This window comes from Rhinolophus ferrumequinum, chromosome 4, assembly GCF_004115265.2.
Source record: "Rhinolophus ferrumequinum isolate MPI-CBG mRhiFer1 chromosome 4, mRhiFer1_v1.p, whole genome shotgun sequence".
Classification (NCBI taxonomy): Eukaryota; Metazoa; Chordata; class Mammalia; order Chiroptera; family Rhinolophidae; genus Rhinolophus; species Rhinolophus ferrumequinum.
Window position 1 is genome coordinate 14,994,119 of NC_046287.1, and position 24,476 is coordinate 15,018,594.

At 33.7% G+C, this 24,476-nt stretch overlaps 1 protein-coding gene across 1 annotated transcript in view; it reads left to right on the forward strand.

Moving 5' to 3' along the window:
* The window catches only part of TDRD3 (tudor domain containing 3), a 134,739-nt gene that overhangs the window by 17,206 nt on the left and 93,057 nt on the right, over positions 1–24,476 (forward strand). Inside the window, 1 exon segment of the mRNA XM_033104517.1 lies at positions 19,840–19,924. Coding sequence (XP_032960408.1) covers positions 19,840–19,924 — 85 coding nt within the window.

Here is a 24,476-nt window from a genome sequence, read left to right on the forward strand (position 1 = left end):
CATTTTTAGCATACACACACACACACACACACACACATATGTATTTTTAAATTAAAGTTTATTGGGGTGACAATTGTTAGTAAAGTTACATAGATTTCAGGTGTACAATTCTGTATTACATCATTTATAAATCCCATTGTGTGTTCACCCCCCAGAGTCAGTTCTCTTTCCATCGCCATATATTTGCCCCCATTTACCCTCATCTCCCACCCCCCGCCCCCCTTACCCTCTGGTAACCACTAAACTATTGTCTGTGTCTATGAGCTTTTGTTTCTTCATTTGTTTGTCTTGTTCTTTAGTTGTTTTCAGTTTTATATACCACGTATCAGTGAAATCATATGGTTCATGACTTTTTCTGTCTGAGCATTTATATTTTTTTATAGCTTATATATCCTTTGAAATTCCTCATCTCTTCCTGCTTCCTGTCCAATTCTTCCATGAGTTTTTTTTTAATACCATAGCTAGTTTCAACTGCATACCAATTTCGACATTTGACTCATCTCTGCCCTGTTTCTACTGACTATTTCATCTTTTGATTGTTATGTATATTTTTGCTATATGGTATACCATGTGATTTTTGATTGCATGCTACAGTCTTTGTATAAAAGAACCATAGAGAGTGAAACAAAAATACTCATTTCCATGCCTTTCTTCTAGATCAGGGGTGGTGGGGTTTGGTGGGGAGAGCTGTTAATCAGATTTGTGTTTATTGTGGCTTTTTTTCAGTTTTAGTTTGAATTAGTTCACTATTCATTCAGGTCCTTAGAGGATGGGATCACAACTTTCTCTTCCACAGGACCTGGGATCTGAGCATTGGCATATTCCAGAGATCTGTTCTTGCTTCACAGCTAAGTTGCCAGCTTTGATGCATGAGTGGGGAAGGTTGGGGAAGATGAGAAATTCTTTCTTCTCACCCGCCTGCCCGTGGTCATTTGTAGATGAAAACCTAATATGTTCAGAGGACACTTCTCAGATTTCCCTGCTCTGGATTCAGACTTCTGCAGCTAAAAGCCCGGTGGGCCTCTGATGAACTCTCTTTTTTCTTTGCCCCTTGATCCCAGCTTTTGGCATGTAACACCTGAGCACTTGGCGAAGACCTGTATGAGAGTTGGCAAGTACTAGTTGCAAACTTGCTTGTGGCTGGAAGTCCTTGGAATTCTAATCTATGGAGCCAGACTGCATGTGACTCTAAAAAGTTTCTTTAAAGTCTGGCTGATTTCCCCTTCTTCATACATACCCAAGTATGTTTAGTTCCTCTTCCTTTAGCAGGGATGGAACAACCGTGGGTCCCTTCTCTTCTATAAAGGACTCATCACTTTCTAGAGTTTAGTTCATATAAATTTCTTTAGGGTCTTAGCTCTCTGATGAATTTAAAAAAACCTATGAATTTGTAGTTTATCCAGTTTGTTTTGATGGTTTGGTTAAGAATGATGGTCTCTTGCTGCCTTATGGAACTCCATGTTTTTTTTCCTTTTATTTTTTAAATTTATTGGGTGATATTGGTTAGTAAAATTACATAGGTTTTCAGTGTACAATTCTATAATAAATGATGTATATATTACATTGTGTGTTCACCACCCAGAGTAAACTCTTTCCGTCACCATATATTTAACCCCCTTTACCCTCTTTTACCTTCCCTCCTCCCCCTTTACCCTCTGGTAACCACTAAACTTTTGTCTGTGTCTATGAGTTTTTGTTTGTCTTGTTCATTTGTGGCTTTCAGCTTTATATCGCACATGTGAGTGAAATCATATGGTTCTCAACTGTCTGATTTATTTCGCTTAGCATGATACTCTCAAGATCTATAAAATTGGTATTTCTAATTTTATAGAACTTTCTTAGTAGTCAGAAAAATGTGACATTAATAATCAACGAATCATCCTTCTCTAGATTTTTAAAATTGTCCTTACAATTTGATTTTTTAAAATTAGCCTACAATTTCCTTAAATAGTACAAGTTTTGTACACTTGAGGTAGAATATTGACTGTATCCACTGTTAATTTAAAATAACGAAAGCTAGCTTATTGCCCTAGAATATCACTGAGCCAAAGAAAGGCTCTTTTGAATGCATCTCTATAATCATGACATGGAGCTTCTAAATGAGAAAGTATGTGGTCATGTAGTCCAACCCATTTATTTTACCCATGGGAAAATATTGTTATATTCTAGCTCACCATAATGAGGTTGAGTGTACTTCCTTGATATCTCTCATTGCACTTTTCATTTGTCATTTAGCACAGTGTTTTTATGCTTTAGATTTTCACTTGGTAATTTTTAGTCTGAGGTGGTTATCTCAGTTTTTCAGACTTTAATTAGAACTTTAAAATCTTTAGAAAGACAGATTGTTTCTCTGGGGTGCTAATTATTTGTATTTGTTTCTCTAAATTAAATGGGATTATACATATAAATGGATTTAATGTGTTACATTGACATTAACTAAAACTGTTAATAATATTGTGAATGTAGTGGGTTATTTAATTAAATTCTAGATTAGTAGTCATGAATAACGTTTCCCTTTAAATTGTTTTATTCAGCAGAATATACTTTTTTCGTAACAGTTGGACTTTGATATTAATTTTTGAAATGTGGGGTTCCAACGCAAATAATTTTAATTTCTTTTAGTTGTAAAAATAAGCTAACCTTCATTTCACATGTGTAACAAGTAGTTAGGAATGCGTGGCCACTTGTTTAGTCAGAGAAAGATAAAAATATAAAGTGCAGTCTTCCAGGAATAGGTGCCAGCACAAGTTGTGTTTGATATTTTTATGAATGATTGCAGAATAGAAAAGAGCAGAAAGATTTTTAGGTTGCCAGAGGTACCAAGTTTTTCTAACTGGTAAGATGCTAAATTCATGAGATTAAAAAGTACAGGAAGATCTTTCAATGAACACATATTTGCAATTAAAAGCTAAATTTTATTAAATGTAATATGAAACATTTATGTCTTTATTTCAGCAAAATTAGACCTAAGAAGTCTTTTTTTCTTCACTCATTTTAAACAAATGTGACCCAGGTATAAGTGGCCTTACTTAACTAGAATCTCCTATACTTTTTCAAAGGAACATTGTAGTACTGCGTGATTTTTTTCTTGTATGTGTCAGAATTATAGTTTAGGATTTTTAAATTACCTTCTACTTGCCTTCTGCCTTCAGTTAACTCTCTGCTTCATTTCCTTCTGCCTTGAATCATTTATGGTATGAAGTGGGGTATGATTACTGGCTCAGTAATCGAGAGCTTTATTGTTCCTAAGTCAGGTTAATACCGTAGAAGAGTGTTCAGAACTTCTCTAACCACGTTTTTACCAAGTTTGCTGTTTCTCTGAGATACCATTCCACTGTTTGCTAACTATAACTTTGGGCACATTAATTCATCTGAATTTTCTTGTATATAAAATGGGGGTAAAATAATGCTTTCTTCACAGGGTTATTACAACAATTAAATGACATAATATATATCAAATGAGCTAGTATTTAAAGACGCAGTAAATATTCGCTCTTTTTTTCATCATCACCCCGACCCCGTCATCATTCCCTCCTCTCTGTTCTGACAATTACCATCATAGTCTACACACATCTTCTTATTACTTTTCTTTTAAACTTGTGCAGTAGCCTCTGAACTGATACTTCTGTCTTGTTTCTGTCCCATTCATCTGGTTTATTTACACTTTTCAGACTAATCTACCTAAAATAGAACGTTTAATCAGGACTCTGCCCAGTGCAAGAATGTCTCTCCGTTACTTGTAGCAAGCTTTGACCCTATGCTTGTTTGCTTCATTTTGCTTGTTCAAAATTTGTGGTAGGTTTTTATTAAATAGTTGTTGAATAAACTGAATCAATGGCTCTCTTATGGCACTTATAAAATTAGATTGCAGTTAAGTTTCAGTATACTGATGGGTGATGATACTGTTCTATTTTTCATTTATGTAAGTAATGATTTCTTCTTGTAAAAGATACTCCTTGATTTAAAAAAAAACTTACTTAAATTTCTTTCAAAGTAATATACAGCTATAGTTTTAAAAAATCAAATGATACTGATGGACTTATGATGAAAAACAATAGTTCCTGCTCTATCCATCTCTCTCCCACTCCCCATCCTACTTTAACTCTTAAATGTTCCTGATGGTTAGCTTTCTCTTTCAAAACAACAGGCTTTTATCAAGCTGCCTTGATTTTATAAGTTTTAATTTTATTATTTGTTGATTCACGTGATAGATGAATATATAGCCTTGTCCTATTACTTATCTCTCCTCCCTAGTAAATTATATTATTATTTTTAAGAGCTCATTACTTGATTCACTTCTTATTAATCTATTTTTACAGTGTCAAGGTAGATGATAGATATATTTTGTCATGTAGCTATAACTAAATCTCCCATGTTTTTCCTACTGGTTGCCACTATAGCCATAATTAAATTTATAGTGTTTCTATTGTGACTGTAAATTTTCTTTATAAAAATCATTTAAGTAAGCTCTGATTTCATTTTCTTTCTTATCCAGCTTTGTGTATTTCCTGGAGTTTCTAATTGCCATTATTTTTGTTGCTGTTACATTGCTTGATATTATCATATGCTTCAGTTCTTTTAAGATAGTGGTTCTCAATGGCAATTTCTCCAACATTCCACACACAACACCTTCCCCCCACAACCACTGAGGATATTTGGTGATATCTGGAGACATTTTTGTTTGTCACAGCTAGGGGAGTGCTGCTGCAATCTAGTGTGTAGAGCCCAGGAATGCTGCTAAACGTCCTACACTGTCCAGGGCATCCCCCTACAACAAAGAATTATCCAACCCAACATGTTAATATGGTAGGATTGAGAAAAAAGTTATCACGTGTGGAATTCCCCCTACCTCTTGGCTCCCTCCCGCCCCCTTGTCACTTTATATGTTCATCCAGGCCATCATCATCTCTGGTTTGGATTGATGGAAAAGCTTCCTAATCAGTGTCTCATCTTCCAATATTGATTTCTTCCAGTCTAGTTTTCTGTTAAATACAGCCAGAAACATTCCTGGTCGATCCACATGGTGGTTAAAGAAAAGGAAGAGGGTGAGGAAAGGATTATTTTGCAAAAGCAAAGCTTCTCTCAGTATTATCCTTAATGTTAAAATTCAGGTTTGATAGTGTCATGATGAGGTGCTTTCAAAGGAAATGGCTGAAGAAACAGAAGAAAAGGATCAGCAAGCCTGGAAAGGCAGCCCTCTAGTTGTTGGCAACTGCATAAGGATTATTATGACCTTAGAAGTCTTTAATGATCAGACCCAGATGGGACATTAAAGACCTTCTCTTTTGGCTCTTATTTTATATGTGGACCTGAAGCAGAGAAGTGAGCCCCAGTGAGTTAGTGCCAAATCCAGATTTCAGACTCTGAGCATTTTTTCACTCTGGGTGTAAGTGCGGTTACTAAGGGTATAGACTGGAGCCCGGCTCCCGGGCTTAGCAGGCCAGCCCTGCCATTCGCAAGCCGTGTGTCCATGAGCAAGTTCATTAAGCTCTTTGTGCCTAAGGTGCCTCATCTGTAAAATGAGTAATAATAGTACCGACCTCATAAAGTTGTTGTGAGGATAAAATAATATACACGAAGCACTTAGAACAGTATGTAGCACGTAGTGAGCAGTGTTAGCTGCTGTTAGTATTACTGTGAGGCATCCTGAGTTTACTTATATATATATGGTCTAATTTATACATGCTGTTACTTCATACTGAGATTTTACAGTACAGGGAAATAGCCGTGGTGCTTCCAGGATGTTTGTCCTGTTTTATAGGGACTAGATTAGACTTTTGATATTGGTGAAGGATATGGCCCGAGTCCTTCGTCAGAGCTGCTGTCGAGTACTGAAAAGCTGCCCCGAGACGCGGACGCCGGTTGGTCGGAGAAGCGCTTCTGCGACTCAACTCCCACAAAGCAGCCATTCAGCAGATGTGCTTCAAATTTGTGATTTAGCAAAATTACACATTACTCATTTGAGACTTTTTGGGGTTACTTAAACAGTGTTAAATCCTCAAATGCTAACATGCTAATACAAAGTATGTTGTGTGGATGTTAAATGGGAAAGTAGGTTCCCTTGTCTAATCAACTCTGTATTTTAAAAAATAGAAAGAAAACTGGTTGTTTACTGCAAGACTCCTCAGAGCATTATTTAACATCTTATATTAGCTTGTTTTGTGACTTTCTTAAAGAGCAATATGATATGTGGCCAAACTTACTTGGTCCTGAGACTGGTTGTTTTGGCAAATGGTGATCTACTGGGTTTTGTAAAATAATCATCTGCCTTAGAATTGTATTAATATACCTCAGTTATAGGTGAGATAGTCCTTTATTAAGGCAGAGGGTGTAAGAAGTTACATGTTTGTCAAATAAGGAAACTGCCAGTAGAGAAAGGTATAAAACTGACAAATGATACCTTTCTTTTCACTATCACAGACTTTATGATGCTATATACCAGTTTAACATTGCAGTTATAGAATATATTACTGACATTATAGTTTGGGCATAGAATATACCTTTGGCTACGATTTGCATACCTATTTCACAGCTCTGAGTTTTTTTCAGTCATGCAAGTTTTACATTCATAGAAGTGACTGAATTTTGTTGCCAATGAGAAGGAAAACTGAAGATTACTTTTTTGGAGTCCTAGTGGCAGGGAGAAGGAGGAAAGAATTCATGAGACTGAATTACTTTTAAGGAGACTTAAAAAAAAATTCTTTGTTAATGTATTTGGCTCTGTCCAAATTCTTGTAACCTAATTGACATAGGAGTGCCATGACACACACTGTAATCTACATCGGTGTATTGTTTCTACATCTGTTCACACAGAAGTATCAGATTTTTTGACAGATAAAATAACGAGGTTTGAGTCCTTATTTAAAATTACCTGCATGATGAATGTACTGCCAAAATGTGGGTTTCATCTTTTTCTAAATTACAGAAGTTAAAAAAAAATTCACTAAATGCAGCTTTGTCAACATCCAGTTTTTGTGTAGGTATGCTTTTAAATTAATATGTCCCCAAACTACCATAAATATTTAATAGAAATGCATGTATTTACTTATTGGTATTACTTGATTAAATATCATCTTTGTTCATATGTACACTTTAAAGTAGGAAAATATTTTTATTGGCAAATGGTGATAGCTTTGTGCGAATAAATGTTGAGATTTTATTAAACTGTAACAGTTCCTAATTTTCCTATGCCAGATATTATAAAACAATGCTTTATAGCCCTTTTAAAATTGAGTCATGTCAAGGATTCTTTCATGAAGATGAATGAAGATATAACTATCACATGAGGCCTGTGCTGTTTCTGGACCATCCTCCACACATGAGAATGAATACATTGATATATAAATCATGAGTTTATTCTGAAAGTTCTATTTCTAGTCCAACACCAGAGGTTTATTTCTAGCCTTCAACCATCCATGTTTGTATCTCCCTTCTCCAAACGTGACTAGCCTGGCTCTCAACATCCCCAGTGCATTTACTCATTTGCTCAAGGTAGTTTCAGAGTTGGTGCGTCCATGCCACTGTGGAAGAAGAAACCTACGGAGTAGAGTTCCAGATTTGTTTAGTTTTTAATATTTCTTACATTTTTTTGGTGGTTTGTTTTTGTTTTTCAACGTGGTTATATTATTAATTTAAAATATAGATCATTTATTTTTTTCTGGTTGCATTTAATTTTAAGTTCCTCGCATCTTCTTGATTAGATTTTTATACTTTGAATATATTTATTATTGTTTTCCATAATAGAAATGCTGTGAGGCAGCTCTGGTATAAAGAAGACTGGATTAGGGAGGGATTCGAAGGCTTTTGTTTTCCTCAGTGTTGCCACTTACTAAATTGTATTAGTAAATTATCAAATATCTGAAATTCTGATTCCTCTCTTCTATTTCTCTCTTTTATGTTATTAAGGTATTATTTATATACAATTAAATACATGACTTTTAAGAGTACAGTTTGATGGATTCGATAATTGTATCCAATTGTGTAAATGGATTTCTCACGTCCTAGTCCCTTTGCATTTGATCTCCTCCTTCAGTCTGACCCCACACAACCTCTAATCTGCTTTCTGTCACTAATAGCTTTGCTTTTTCTAAAATTTTACCGAATGTAATCACAGTCTATGTATGTATGTGGTCTTGTGTGTGTTGCCTTCTTTCACTTGGTTTCATGTTTTTGAGATTGATCCATGCCATTGTTTGTTTTGCTACGTTGTTCCTTTTTGTTGTGATATAAATATATCACAATTAAAAAAATCCATTCACCAGTTGATGGACTTTTTGGTTGCCTGTAGTTTTTGCTATTATAAATAATGATGGTTTGAACATTCATGTACACATTTTTGTATAGACATATGCTATCATTTCTCTTTTGCATAATTTTTATAGTGTTTTTTCTAGGGATTACAGTATATAATATTCTTAACTTTTCACAGTTCATTTATTGTTAGTACTGTACTTCATGTAAAATATAGAAATGTCTGTCTTATAATTCACTTTATCTTTCTGCTGTGGGTTCATTCTGCTGTTAATTCCATTTTGTTTCAGAAATAGTTTTCCATTCTAAAATTTCCATTTAATTTTTTAATTGTTTCTGTCTCTCTGCTGAGACTTCTAATTTCTCCGCTCCATTTTACTGTATTGCAAACATTTTTTTTCTTAATTGAAAATAGTTGTCATTTATTTTAATATTCTTGTCTGTTAATTTTAATATCTGGTTCATCTTGGGATCAGATTCGATTGATTCATTTTTTCTAGAGAATGTGTTCCAGTTTTTGGTTCTTTGTATGTTAGGTAATTTTGGATTGTATCCTGGATATAACAAGTGGTTAAATTATGGAAATTTTGGTTCTGTTGCTTTTCCCTGATGAGTTATAGGTGGTACTTTTTTCCTCTGGGCAGGAGCTGTAGACTCTTGTCTTGTGCAGCAGCTCCATTCTCTGTTCAAATCTCTGTTCAAATCTTTAGCTGGGCTGCTTTCAGTCTGTTCTGCACGCAGGTCATTCAGGGGTCAGTCAGAGATGTGGCTAGAGAGTTTGGGGACCCCTCTTTTGATCTTTTCCTTACAGGATCCCCCCACACTCTTTTACTGTTCCTAGTGTCCCCATTTCCCTGTTATGTTCCCCAGAAAGCTTGTGGGTGTGTCCTTGTGTGCACCTGCTGCCGTCTGCCATTGGGACTGCTCCTGGTTCTAGGCTAACAGCCCCAGAAATGAGAAGTTACTTGTGGCTCCCTGTCCTCCTGACTTAGGTGAGCATGCATTCCCTCGCCAGTGTTCTCTGCTCACTCTCCGGTAGCTTTAGTTGCTTTTTGTTATTTTGTCCAGATTTTTAATTATTTTCTGCAGAGTTAAGGGGAAGGGTGTCATCATATGTCCAGTAGGGCTTTACCTCATCATACCCAGAACTGGTACTTTAGAGATCATATATTGATTCTTCTCTTTTTAAATAGAGATAATAACACACACACACACACACACACACACACACACACACCCACCCACCCACCCCTAATAGGTATGAGAATCATAGGAGTCAAGTATGTAAAGTTGAACTCCCTTGACTCTGAGAGAGGGTAGGGAGGGACCCTGTCATTTATCTGAATTCGTATTCAGTCACTGAAAGTGCTTTGTTACTTGTACAGCTCTTTAGGGATATTTGTTTATCAATGAACGTTTCTTAAAATAAATCATTTAAAAAGAATCATTTCATTAAAACATTTAAATATTTCCAAAAGCACAAAGTAATTCATAATTATAGAGTTTAAAGTTATTTTTGCCCATTCTAATATGTATAATATGATCCAGTGCCACGACATTTAGGAACATATCTTGCAAAAATATTAATACTCATCGTCTAATATGTGTCTACAAATATACTCAAGGAGTTATTGTTAATATAAAATTAGAAACAACCTGAATAGTTAAATTATGGTACACGCCCTATATGGAAAGGAATACTGTGCGTCTATTGAAAAGGCTGAGATAAGGAAATCTGTATGTTTGGCATGGAAGTTGGCGATGATATGTTCTTACATGAAAAGGCCTATTTCAGAAACTTTTGTATAAAATGAGTCTATTTTTAAAAACAAATTTTTCTTTCTAATTTCCATTCCAGTTTACATGTATGTATGTATTACAAGAATATACCCAAGATCGCTAATAATGTTTATTTTTGGCAGAATTGGAGGAATCTCTGTACAGTTTTTATTTTATTATTTATAGACTTGAGCAAACCACACAAGTTCACTGAAAAATTCATTCAGGAAGAATTAATGAATCAAGGCATTTAAATTGAATAGAAAATGTTCATCGATTTTAATCTAAAGAATGACCTTTCAAAAATTGTTTTATTTAGTTGAATCAATTATTTTCAAATAATCACTTAAATCTATAAAAACTATATTAATTTCCTTTGTCTGCTATAACAAATTACTGCAAACTGAGTGGCTTAAAACAATAAAGGGACTCTTACCGTTCTGGAGGGAGGCCAGAAGGCTGACACCAAGGGCTGTGCAGAGTTACACTCCCCTCAGAGGGTCCCAGCAGGGTCAGTTACTCGCGGCTTCTGGTGGTCGCTGGCATTCCTGGGCTTGAGGCCTCATCACTTCAGTATCCACCTTCATCTTTACGTAGCCTCTCCTCTGTGTGTCTGCCTGAAAACTCCCTCTGTCTCTTGTCTTCTAAGGACACTTATCATCGGATTTAGTGCCTACCTGGGTAATCATCTCATGACCCTTAACTACATGTTAAGACCACTTTTCCAAATAAAGTTAATATTCACATGTTCCAGAGGTAAGGACATTTGGGTACCACCCATCAGCCCACTACAAAGAGATGCAGGGCTTTGTATAAATTATGTCTTTTAAGCTCAAAAATCAGAACTTTTAAATTTACTTGCAATGTTTCAATTCAAAAATTTAATCAATGCCAAGCATTCTGTATTGAAAATGCATTTTAAAGAAGTGAAAATTAGAATTATTAATTCATATTTATTGACTAAATATATATATATGGACTATTTCATTCTTTTGTCAAAAAATTTCACTTCTTTATTTAATATTTACTTATTTAATTTTATTTAAGTGACTGCCCTTTTTGATTTTAGGCCTTTTTCATTTCAATTTATGGAGAATTATTATGCTATTAGATGGTAAAACATATGATACGTACACTAGAAATAAATTGGTGTTTGTCATAATTTCCTATGATAATTGAAGTAGCAGATTTTCATTTTTAAAGTTTTGAATGAATGGCATTAGTTTAAATTATAAGTAAAATATGTCTAATTTTAAAATTAGATATTAGAGTTGTAATTCTTCTCTGTACTGTAGAATTTTAAACTTATTATCAGCTGTTTCTTGACATTGTTTTAAATTCTGACATAAATGGCAGATTAAGAAAAAATAATGGCAGTATATTTTGCATTGGAAATTCTGTTTGGGGCAGAAACAGTTCTACACACAACAAAAAGATAAAAAAACAGTTCTACAGTTGCATGGAATAACTTATTTTTGTATTGTTAATAATATGTATGTAGCTTTTTCGTCTCGGCTGTCAACATGGTAGGTTATAAAATATATATATACATATATATATGTATTCATCCATATATGTAAAATTGGAAGATTTCATCAAATTAAAGAATAAAATTCTTCCCATCTTTTTGCCACTTTCAGTAGTTCCCAGTGCACTGCAGGTGAGTAGTATGTTAGAAATATGTACTTCCAATAAGGATTCATACACACTTTTCACTATTAGTTGTAGCCTTCGAGGAAATTCCCTTTATTGTTAGGCAATTTCATTCTTTTGCTTTTTTCTAAGAATCCTGAAGATATCTTTGAGTATCATTATGTTTTGAAAATATTTTCCAGAACAAACACCAAAGGTACAATGTTTAATAAGAAAGACAACTAATATTTATTTAGCAACTACTTTTTACCAAGCATATGCTACGTATTTCATGCTGTCTTATTTATTCTTAAGAACAACCCTATCCATCAGTATATTCAGTATTGGCTCCATTTTTTTTTAATAGGAGAGGAAACTGAGGCACAGAAAGATTAGGTAAGTTGCCTAGGATCCCACATGTTTAAAGAGTGAGGCTGAGATTTGCATCTAGTTCTATATCACTAAAAAAAGGTACAGATCAGATGATAGTCTCTCCAAGCTACTCAAAAATGCCTCCTAATTTTTGTTATGGTATCTTAGATTTTTAAATCGCATTTCTTAACCGAGTATGCAGTCTCCTGGGGTTGATCCTAGGAGGTCCTTGGCGTGGGCTCTGCAGATACTTCTGCTGTGCTGCAGTGGTCAGTGCACAGGGCTTCGGGCCGGATGTGAGCCTTTCCGCCTGATGTGTGGTTTTATAGCTGCCCCCCTTTGTGCTGAGGAAAAGACGACAGAAACATCAAATAAGCTTATGTTTTAAAATGAGTTATTAAAAAATAACCTCAGTTCTGCTTCTGGATTAAAGTATGAAAATGTTGAATTAGAGGAAGGACATAAATTAAAACCTCCAATGAAAGTGAAAATATCCAGGCCTTCATTTTATACTTTTAAATTTATGTGAAGACTTGGTTTGCAAGAATGAATAATAACATAGGCACCCATTGCCACTCTGCTTTGTAGTAGCTCATTATAGAATTTCAAAGGAATTATTTACAAATTTTTATGTGCTCAGTTGTGATATTTTTTAAATGCCAAATAAGCATTCTGGGATAATGTCTTAATGGGTTGGTTTATATATGGAGAAAATATTTTAATATCTGAAAATGGGTCATAAAAGATAGAAGTTGTGATTTATTATCACCTATCTTCTTATAGTTATCTTAAAATTGTCATGCTTATTTATTTTAATGTCAGAGAAAAACAACTATTGAAATAATGTTGAAAATAGTCTTTGTAACATTCCACAGCAAAACGCATTAGTCTGCAATAAATTATGTGTACTTTTTGTGAGTCTCTATCTCCAAAGGATGAATGTAGGAGAGAAAAGTGTCTTTTGATATACTTCAGTTTTTTTTCCTCAGGAGGAGGTGTCTCTTGCATGTTTACTAAATGAGTGTTTTTAAGACCTGAGTGATCTTTATTGCAAACGCAAATTCTAAAATAATCGTGTATTTTATTTTTTCTGATATCTCTACTCCCCAACAACAACAACGAAAATAAAACCCCAGTAGATGTCAGAAACCTTTATTTTAAAGCTAGTGTGTAGTATGTCTTTGGAGTCTTAGCTTCTGATAATAGGCTGGTAATATTTTACTTGTGAAGCAAGGTTGTCATCTAGTGGTGTTTTCAAGTAGTACATCCTTCCGAATTAGCTAATAAATCTTCAGCATTTTAAAGGAAATGCTGAAAAACAAATCTAAGTCTCGATTTTTCAGAATTTAAACACTTTTACATGTTTCAAATTAGACACAACTTTACAAAGGATTTTCCCTAGTACTTTTTCTAATTTCCATCTTTCAGTCTTTTATGTTGGGTCAAAAAAATTTTGTGTGACCACTGAAATGGAGATTTGAGTAGTATGGATGTTAAACTTGATGTATATCAAGGTATTTCATAATTCTTTACATCTCTAGATGTTGTGTAGTTAGAAAAAAGATGTTTCTATAGTACGAAGTCAAATATTACTTTTTGCATATTTATCCTTTCAGTTTTTGTGCAGGTTAATTTTATGAAACATTTGCATTAAAATGTTAAGGTTTTCATGATGATTTCTTTGCTTTTGATGTTTTTATTTTTGTAATGTAACAATCTGAAAAGTTAGTGTACAAGAAATTTAAATAGATTTTATGATGTATGTGTGTGTGACTATATATGTGTGGAAAAAATTTAATGTTATATGTTAGCTAAATCGTGGGACTAATATAAATGTGTGCATGCAAAGAAATCATACAAAGTAAAAACTGAAAAAAATGAATTTTAAAAGAGTTCATTTTTTATTGAAAATAGTTTAAGATCAACACTAAGTGATTTTACGTAGAGGTGCTTTAAATAATACATAACTTGATTCGTCTGATTGATTCATATATAACTCATGGAGAAAATTAAAGTTTAAGCTAGAGTTGATTTGGGTCTTTATTGTATTTGTTGGGATAAACATTGTGGTATCATTTTGGCATAGTAGGTGGCCACTTTGCTTAAAGAAGGAAAAAAATGATAGTGATATAAGAGGTACTAAGTTATTAAGGGAAGTGGAAATGAAAGACTTCTTAAAAAATTTTTCACCATTTGTGTGGCTTAGTACTCCCTCTTCTTTTTTACCGTTAGTAGAGTTCTGACCCTTCTATTGGCTACCCTTAATCGCGATTTAGGCAAGGAATTCCATGGATTCATTCAATTTACTGCTGTTGTACCAATTTATATTCTTCTTGGTGATTTTTTTTTTACCCTTAATGTATCTATAAACTATAATGAATATATTGATTTCATCTGTACCAAGATATCTGAAGCAAATTTTGTGTCCAAATTCTTAGTAACCTTGTTACGTTACTAATCTTGTTAATCAGATTAAATACTGTATTTTCCCAAACTCTATCTGTAAATAGGAATTTATAAGTCATTCCTCTTGCCCTAGAAGGGGATTTTAGCAAGTTATTATTTCAGTGTCTCTGTCTGGTATAAGAATAATAGCAAAAAACGAATTTTGGTGCAGGTATATATTACCATCCACTTACACTGTGGGGAGGGAAACAGGATAGGGAGAATGAACGGAGCGATCTTTATTCAGGTAATTTTAAAAATTATTTCTTAATGTTGTGGGAATTTGAAGGAAGTTGCCAACTTTCACATTTGCTAAGATTAAGATACATTTTAATATAAGCAATGTTTTTGATTATCTGTTTTATTCTCTCCTGTCCCCACATTAGGTTGGGTAATTAGGAGTTTGTTGTCTTTATTTTCTTTGTGGTTAAGGAGGAATTTATTAATTAAATTCCTGTTTTGGTATTTGGATAACATATTTGGGCCAATAATCTCAATGTGCTCACAAATAATCACGTATAGATCAGAGACCCCAAAAACCACATGAGACCATTTGATTTGGGTTTTGTTCAGAGACATTTAAGACCACCGTGTAGTTGTCATCATCTCGGTATCTCCGTTGTTTTTTGATTGAGCCCCTATCCATTTGGGAAGAATGTTTTCATTCTTGGTTTTTCGATTGGCATTTTAAAGAATTTCCATGTGTCATCAGCCTACTTTGTGTGTGCAATAACAGATTCTATCTTTGATTATTTTAGGGATTCAGGTGTCAGTTCAGGCTTGAATGCATTCATTACTTGGATTGGAGGAGGTGGGTAGAGGAAAAGAAAACTTCAGTGTTTACTTTTTACTGTTTCTGGACAATTAGAACTCCTTCCTAAAACATGTATGGAGCCTGGAAATCTGAGATAAGGGTGAGGTCTATATATTTCCAGTTCATAAAATATTTCGGCCAAACTAAATGATTTGACACTTCTGAGTCTGACATAGACAATTCTAGTAAGAACATTTTCTACATGCATAATGATGTTCATTGCTCTCCAAGAGTCACACAGAGTGACCTGAAAGACATAGTTCTTTTCCTCTTTTGCTTGTGAAGAATGTCAGCCATGAATAGTATATCATTTCAGAGACACTTAACGGCATAACCCTGTATGTCAAAGACAACTTGGAAGTGTACTAGAGCAAAGAAGTAGTTAACCTTAATATGCTAATACAATGAGAAAGTACAGAGTGGGTGCACCACATGCAGGCTGAAACGTGTTTTGTGTGGCTTGTACATTGCTTTACAAAAGCATTAAAAGTGAAAAATGAGAAGATCTGATAATCACTGCTTTTCCTGTCCCCCTAGCGTCCACTGGAGCTGAGTGATGGCTTCCCCCTTTCTTTAGGGCAGATCCTCCTTTCCAGTTTGTCTCCATCCTCCTCTGTACATTCATCAGAGCCAGTGGAGAAGTTAGACTCAAGATTTTACCTGCTCTCAGAGGAATGGGTAAAAGGAAAATTGCCTCTTCTTTTCCCTTGCTGGTAGTGAGACGTGTAATGGTGATCCACTGTCTGGATCAAATAAAAGAGATTAAAATGGTAGTATTTGCTTTATTATAGTTTTCTGCCAGTTGAGTTTGTTGAACTGTCGTTTGTGCGTGTGGGTTCTGTATGCGCACGTGACTTCTGAAGGAGAGATGATGGTTCTCGTAGTGATACTTAGGCTGAGTGACCCATCTTATAGAACATGTATTCATTATTTGTAATGGGAAACCTCCTCTCCCCCAAATTGGTGGGTACTAATTAATTTTAAAGCTTGTACTTCTGAAGTAAAAAGAGTTGCTCAGGATTACAAATTAGGTGACTCCAAGGAAGACTGAATTTTAACATCTTTACTTCTAGTTATGTAAAAAGGAAGCACTTTCTAAAATCTTATTTAAAAAATTTGGGCACTTACTAAATTGTGATTTTACATGGCATTATTTGAAGGTAAAATTAGTGAAAAATGTTAATCTATTGTGTGTCATGCCGAAATTTAGCCCTGCTTGCCAATAACATGTATTCTGATATATTTTTCGTTCATCATAGTAATGAGTGAGTGGTTTGATAATGTTACTTTTCCAAACTCTCCACTAGAAAAGAAAAAAAAAAAGTGTGCTTTGTTGGCTGCTTTAGTCAACAAGAGCCCTCTGGGTTTCATTTCTTCTTTAGGGTCCATGCCCTTGAGTTTTACGTGCTCAACGATGGCACAAGGGAACTGAAACAATTCTCTTCCCTGGAGGTGCCCTGTGAGGACGTGCCCTGGGACCAGATCTGGCTTGCCTGCTTCAATTTGCCGTTCCTTTCTTTCTCAATGGCCATTTTCAAGCTGGTGAATTTTGTGTTGTTTGTTCTTTCAGTTACTGCGTCACTGTGGTCTATCTTGAAGCCTATTTGAGCATTAGACTTACTTTTATTCCTTGTTTTATTCATTGGTAATATTGGAGTTTTAAATGTTTACACAAACAACACAAAATTTTGTAAAACCTAAATTTTGGTTAATTTAGATTCAGTCCTTCTGTGACTATGGTCCAGTATTTACAGAAGGGTGACCAATATGTTACTGGGGAGAGATGTGACCGGATCTCCTGTTTCTTGGTGATGAGTAAAGCTGTGAGGCTCAAGTCTTTTCTTCAAAATATGAAGAATGAGTGAGGGACACTTGTAAACTTGCAAATTGAGACTGAGCCATGTTTTAGAATTTGTTATATTTAGGAAGCCTTTTACAGGAATTATTTGAAAGAAATCATATGATGTTTGACTTATATACATTAATAAAGTCAGATTTTCGCCTCCTTAGGGCTTCTGCCTTTAGAATTTTTTAGGTAGACTTTCCCTGTTTATATTGTGGTATTTGGTAATTTGGGATTGGTATTTTTATTGATAAAACATTTTTTTGAATCTCTAGTTATTAATTAGTGTTTGTTTCCTGATCTTTTACTATGAAACTACATCTGTTCTTCTTGAATATATTTTGGAGCTCACTGATTGAATTTGCCTGGTTGTACTTTTGTATGTGTGTTGAAGTGTCCAGTTGATTAGGAAACTAACTGATTTGTGTAGATGTTGGCTTATGTTTATGAGGAGATCATATTCCTAATAGCATTAGTTGATAAATAAAAACGGCATGTTGTAATGAAAAGACGGCTGAACTGGGACGCAGGAGGCGTTATTGTTTTAACTTTGCATTGCTTATGTTTGTATTTTGGGGCAAGTTTAAGTAACATATGAGGGCCTTTTTTTCTTCATCTGTAAAATTGAAGAGGTGAATTCTGATTATTTTTAAGGATCTATTCTAGTTTCTCTGACATCCTACAATCTTTTAATTCCAAAGTGTTGCCTGTCTAGAAAACAAAGCCTTTTATTAGACATTGCATATTATTTCCCCATTATGTAGAAATTTTGAAAATCGTGTTTTGTAATTAGCATTTAATATATCACCCATATTTCATTGTACACTGTTGCTTTCTAAAATTGGTGTCGACCTATATCTATTTATTATTTTTTCCTCATTTTCTAGTCAGAATGTTCTAGTTTATTACCTGTAGAAAGTGCTTCACACTTTTTTACTTCCATTTCCATGTGTTTGCTCACACTATTCCCTTTCTATACATTCTTTTCCATCCCCCAGCCACTTTGAGCCCCCATAACATTTTGTTTATTATTTTGGCCTTGTATGATAACTGTTTATGTGTTGTGTTATGCTCTCTACCATAAGACTATAGTCTCCTTGAAGGCAGGTGTTTAATTTTCATCATTTTACTAATCTTATTACTGATTTACATAATATTTTTCACATAAATAAGGGCTTAATTATTATTTGTAGAACTGAATTTTTGAGATGATTAATGACAGGTGCAGTCAGTGGCTATGACGTTGAAAAATTAAGAGGATAATAAGGATGTTAATGTAGCCATTTTGAACGAAAGCAGAGTTCTAACCATCTGTGCTGACTGCAAGCGTTTGTATCCCACGGTCACTTATGTTCTATTGTAACTACCTCACGTCCATTTATTCTTACTGACTCCTCTCCATATCCAACACTGTTTTTTCTCTGTATCCCACCTAACTACTTGCCTTCATGCATCATTGTAGTTTAGCACTGCCGTGGTTTTAGACTTTTACTAGTATCTAATTTGCTAACACAGTCTTGCTTTGATTTATACGAGTATATATACTTTCCTGATTTTATCTCCTTGGTCTTGTTCATAGGCTTATCAACTTTAACCTCCTGTTGTTCTTTTACACTCTTAAATTATCACTTTCTCTTCTTTTCACTTGCTCTTTTATTACTTTTGAGAAATCATTCATTGTGTTTCCTAAAGGCACATACTCATGGGTTGCTGTCTGCAGGCAGAGTTTGTATTGACAGCTGACCCAGCATTCGTGTAGTGTTGCAGGTTGATGGTGGAATTGCTGGCCATCAGCAGTGAGCTTGAGTTTGCTCTGTCAGGCGAGGACCCCTGTATCTTTTTAGTGGGGGAATGCCTGCAGTGGCAGTACTAGCACCAGCCTTTTGGTTAAGAGAGTTGGTTACAAAACATGTCGAATGCTAGCTGGCATTTTTACAGTGGATTTTGGGGGGTATGATACCTGAATTGTAGAATTTGTCAAAGAATTTCAGAATGGCCATCCTGTGCATGGATGAATGGATAGAGACAGATGATCACCCCACCCCCCTCTCAGATTCAGTAACCGTGAATTCATTGTTGTCTGCGACAGGTGTATGGTGGGTTTGGAATGAATAAAAGAACGAAGGGCAATAGGACAATGAGTAGAAAAAGTGAAAAGAGGCAGGGAAAGGAAAAGATATAAGGTAAAAAGTTGCCCATTTTTATACCACTTGGAGTCAATAGTTGAACGATTCCTGGGAACATGATGGTAAAGAAAGGGGACTTGAGATGTTAATGTGTGAGAAAGTAACACAGAGGAAACTTCTGTTGGACTAAGTTTAAAACTATGTTGTTTTTAGTTCTGTCCTTACAGCGCATCTCAATCTCAGCCTACTCTGTTACCAAATGTTTAAAGTCAGATATTTGTATAATAGCAAAGAGTAGTTTATGCATTCCTTAAGCAGTATGTTGATGTTTAAATAACTTTTCTTGGAAAGCATATGGACAATTAACACAATATCCCTTTAAGGATACAAAAAAGGAAAAATGCATTATTGTCCGTTCTGGTCTTTCAGAGATAGTAAATAAACAAAGACTGTCCAGGACTCTCCCTAGTATCTGTAGAAAATTTCATAGGAGGGAACAAAATTGCATGTTGACTTAAAAATAATTGTGGTTAATTTTCATTTTAGAAAATATTAAGCCATTTATTTCATTTTCACAGGTACCTTTCAGATGAAGGCATTGAAGCTTGTACAAGTTCTCCAGACAAAGTGAACATCAATGACATCATCCCAATTGCTCTCAATGTAGGTTTTGTTTAGTAACTTACAAACATTTTCAATCTGGAAGCCACATTCATGAAAAACGTGGCATAGAATAAACTAGATTGTATAAGTAATCTGGAATAATAGAAACATATTTTTATTGTTCATTTTAAGTTATAGTGACGTTTGTTGAATTTGGTGATCTCATATCAGCCAATTATTAGAAATATATGTTTCTTTTAATATCTATTATACAGAATCCAATGAAAAAAGGGAAAAATGCAATTAAAACTCTATATTTTTAACTTCTGAAGTTGTTTTTAGGGAAGTACAATCAGTATGTACTGCCTAGGAATTCTTCAGCCCTTTCTATGGATAACAAAACACTTTCTCATAAAAAAACAAAACGAAACAAAACAAAGACAAACAGAAAAACAAAAACAAAAAACCCAACTCTACATTTTAATCCAGTGATCAGTTATAGAATTTTGTAAAATATGCAGTATGTATATAATAGCAGTAAATACTGATCAGATTCATTAAAATAAGTTGCCATTTAATAGAAACTCTAGTTAGGTTATAGTCTTTTGACAGTTGTATTTATTATTTCAAAATAACTTTTCCTGCTGACACAAGTAATATGTATTGTAGAACACTTCAGAAAACACAGTAAACTAACATAAGAAAATGAAAGCTGCTTATAATTACTGTTAATGTTTTGGTACGTATTTCTCCATTCTCTCTCCCCACCCATCTGAATAGCTATATGTTTTCCATAATTGGGATTGGCTTTTGGATATTTTGAAGAGTTATACAAATTGTTTGAAATATAGATGTAAGTAAACAAATACTCTTTTTTTCAATCTTGCAGTTACCCGGTGGGAGTTTTTATATTGTCTTTACAATAACAATCTATTAATCAAATTTATATATTATGATACATAATGAATTAATAAAACAGAGTCATATTACTGCAAAATAGGTATAACATTAATCAAATTTATATATTATGACACGTAATGAATAAGACAGAGTCATATTACTTCAAAATAGGTATAACATAAAGCAGAAAGGACAGCAACTGGTAACATTTAAAATATAAATACATATATAACTGCATATAACATTTTCTTTTCAAGTCACTTAAATTTATACTTATATAATTAAACTTGGGTTTAAACAGATAAAATTTATGTTTTGAAAAATCATTTTTTTCAGTCTCTGAATTTTATTCAGTAAGACCAACGAGATGTATTTTTTTGTTTCTGAGCTAAATATTAAATACTTTCAATTTTTTAAAAATGAGCGTTAGTTAGAAAGTATGAAGGTTATCTATGACTACAAATGGAAATATTCCCCAGATATTTTAACTTTCTTTGAGTTGCACCCAAGTTAGTGAATTCTACTTTTAAAAAATGTTGTAAAGTCTCTATTTCTTTGTTTATTAAAAAACATCCTAAAGATGATAGGAAAGAAATTTTATGGCAGTCTTCTGCTCTTTATTTGTCTTATTTATATACTTAGGTAAATAGCAATGAACTATTCATAATTGGGTGTGAAACTTTAAATAAAACAAATCAAGGTCAAGTATTTGTCCTGTGCACCTAAGAGGTACATGATGGCCATTATCATAATGAATTAATTTGTCTTTATCATTTTCTCTGAAATATATAATTGAATACGCCAATCCAAGTTATCATGCCATATAACAGGGAAAAAAAATACTTTTAATCAGCATGAAGTCTACACCAAATAATGTACTTTTGAAGTTTATCACCTTTAAATAAAACCAGGCATTTATAATATTTATGTTGAATTATTTTTCAACTTTTGAGTGATTGTGGGATGTTAATCACTAGTTGAGAAAAACTTGTGTTATTGATTCTGATTGTATATAACTTATTACATATGAGGAGAACAATTCAGGCACAAGCTTTCTTATGTTCTCTTCCTCCTGTGGGAGACACGCTGAGCTTGTTCCTTTATCCAGCAGTGAACAATGCCAAAATATGTATACAATTATCTGCTCAGGGAAGTCTGTTAGAGACTAGTACCCAAGACTTTTATTGGGCTGCTCCTGAGGTACTCTTTGCCTGACATGAAACAACATTCTAGACTCTCCCATCAAAAAGGCAGGTATGCACGATAAGTCACATTGTTTTTACAAATAGTCTAGGCAGTGACCCACATTTTTAGTTAGGAAATAGTACAAGTGCAAAGTTCTTAGATGCCAGCCTAAGGCCAGCCTTGTGAAAGTAGGCCCTTCTAAATTAGTAGCCTGAGAGCTGCTAAGTACTATTTTCTGTGCAGATTTTTGTGTTGAAAAGGAGGGTTCTTAATTTTTTCACTCTGTAGAATGGGGAGTAAGAGTATTAAGAAATAACATTGAAATCGACCGTGTGATTTTGGGTGCAAATACCTGAATTATTCAGAAAAAAATTAAGTGATACCCCGTCTTAAATTACTGAATACTGTGCATTAGTAAAAATTTAAAAACAGATTTTTTTCTATTGAGATTCTATATAATGTAAAATAGCTTACCACTTAGGTATCCTGTTGAACTTATTTGAATACATAGTTAGGAATCTTTTGTGTGTGTGCACACATGCGTGTGTATTTAAAAGCTCAATATTTCTCTAGCATAATTTTTTATGTTCAATATAAATGTATTTTTGGACCCATTTGTCCTAGTAATCCTGATATAATGGCATCTGAATCTTAAAATTATCTTTGCAGTACTATAAATTGACTTTGAATTTAGGACGTTTAAAGATTTGGCAGGTCATTTTCATCTTGCTAAAAGAACAATGAAATAACATTAATTATATGTGTGTATAGCACTTTAAAAGTTATATAGACTCTGAATATATTGGCTCCTTTTAGTGTGACAACAACTTTGTGAGATAGGGTTGGTGTTTTTTTGTTTCTCTTTTATAGAGGAATAAGTTAACTGGATTTAGAGAACTTGTGACATGGCCCGAGGTCATATTAGTTAATTACAGTTTACAATGAATCAAAGTTTAGAATTTTATTCTAATGCTCATTTCTGCTTTATATTAATGCCTCATTTTCATTCAGTATAATTCATAATTATTAATAGAAACCAGAAACGAGGGACCATGGTATATCATAAAATTTGTATGCATTATGTTTCTCATATATATTTAAATAATTATACCTTTGAGTAACTTTAAAATAATGCCTATGTTTTTATGAACTGTTAGTTGTATTATTGACTTAATGGTTATACATTTTCAGATGATAAAACGTACATGTTTTATATTCACTAAAATAAACACGATAGCTAACATTAACTAAATGCTTACTCTTTGCAAGTCATTGTGCCAAGTGCTTCACGTGTATTAACATTTAATCTTCAAAACAACCCTAATACAGGGAGGGGTAGTATAAGAAAGTATTTTTCCCCCAGATGTTACTCAATATTTTCAAAGTGAAAAGGCTACAACTTGAGGTATGGTTTATAATTCTTTCACTCTGTTGTTGGATGGAGACTGCAAAAAAGAGAAACCTAAATCATTGTCACACAGGTATTTAGATTTGGGGCTTAGTTTGCCTGACAATTTGATGAGTTTTCTATTCAATGAGTTTTAGTTTAGGAGTGATCCTTGCATTGTATTGAGAACTAAATTATGAATCATGGTAGTAAAATACTGGAAAGATCTATGGGGGTTGTATAACATATGCTTTTTTCGTAAGCTGACCACATGTGGATATTTCAAATAACAGGATATTCTATTATTTAGGTGTTCCATAATAGATAGTTCAATAATAGTTAAGACTATTCTACTTCTCCCTATGTATTAATTTCATATTTAGTAATTTTAATCATTTAGTCTTTTCTTCTTAAGTCTAACATAAATTTATCCCTTATAATTTATGTGATTAAATACACACTAACTCTGTTTTCGTTTATTGGTCGTAAGGTGATCAAGAACTACTGTTTACTATATTTTAAGGAGGAGAAAAACCATACAAATTTATTAATCTAACCTCACACTTTCAGTAATCAAGAAAACATCTTAGTTTAAATAACTAGGTCTTTTTTCATGAGTATTGACAATTTTCCTCTGAATAAATTTCTTACAATTTTTTTAGTTTTCACTCCTAAAGAGGACAAACTCTTTAAAAGTTCTGCTTTTTATGTAGATTGTGTAGTTGAAGTTCTGTTTTTATGTCAGAAATGCTATAACTTTGTTTATGTTGGTCCTTTCTTATGTTTTCCTTCTTATGTTTTGTTTTGGTTTGCTGAGTAATGTGTATTTCTTCATTTTCCTGTAATTATTTGTTCACCAACTTCAATTTCTGTAATTTGTTTAAGCAAATTCAATAACTGTTTAGGATGGTAACTCTTACTGTACTTCTTGCTGTTGCAGTGGAATTGTTCCCTGGGTATTTGTATGTTATGTAACCGGTATCATAGCCTATGTGTTTTCATGTCTCTGCGTATCAAGGTTATATAGATTCAATTGTCAAAGACATATACTTTTATGTAAAAGTACTCGTTTGCTTTTGGATTATGGCATTAATTTTTAAACAAGACTATAGTTTGCGTAAAATCAAGGTTTAGATTTCA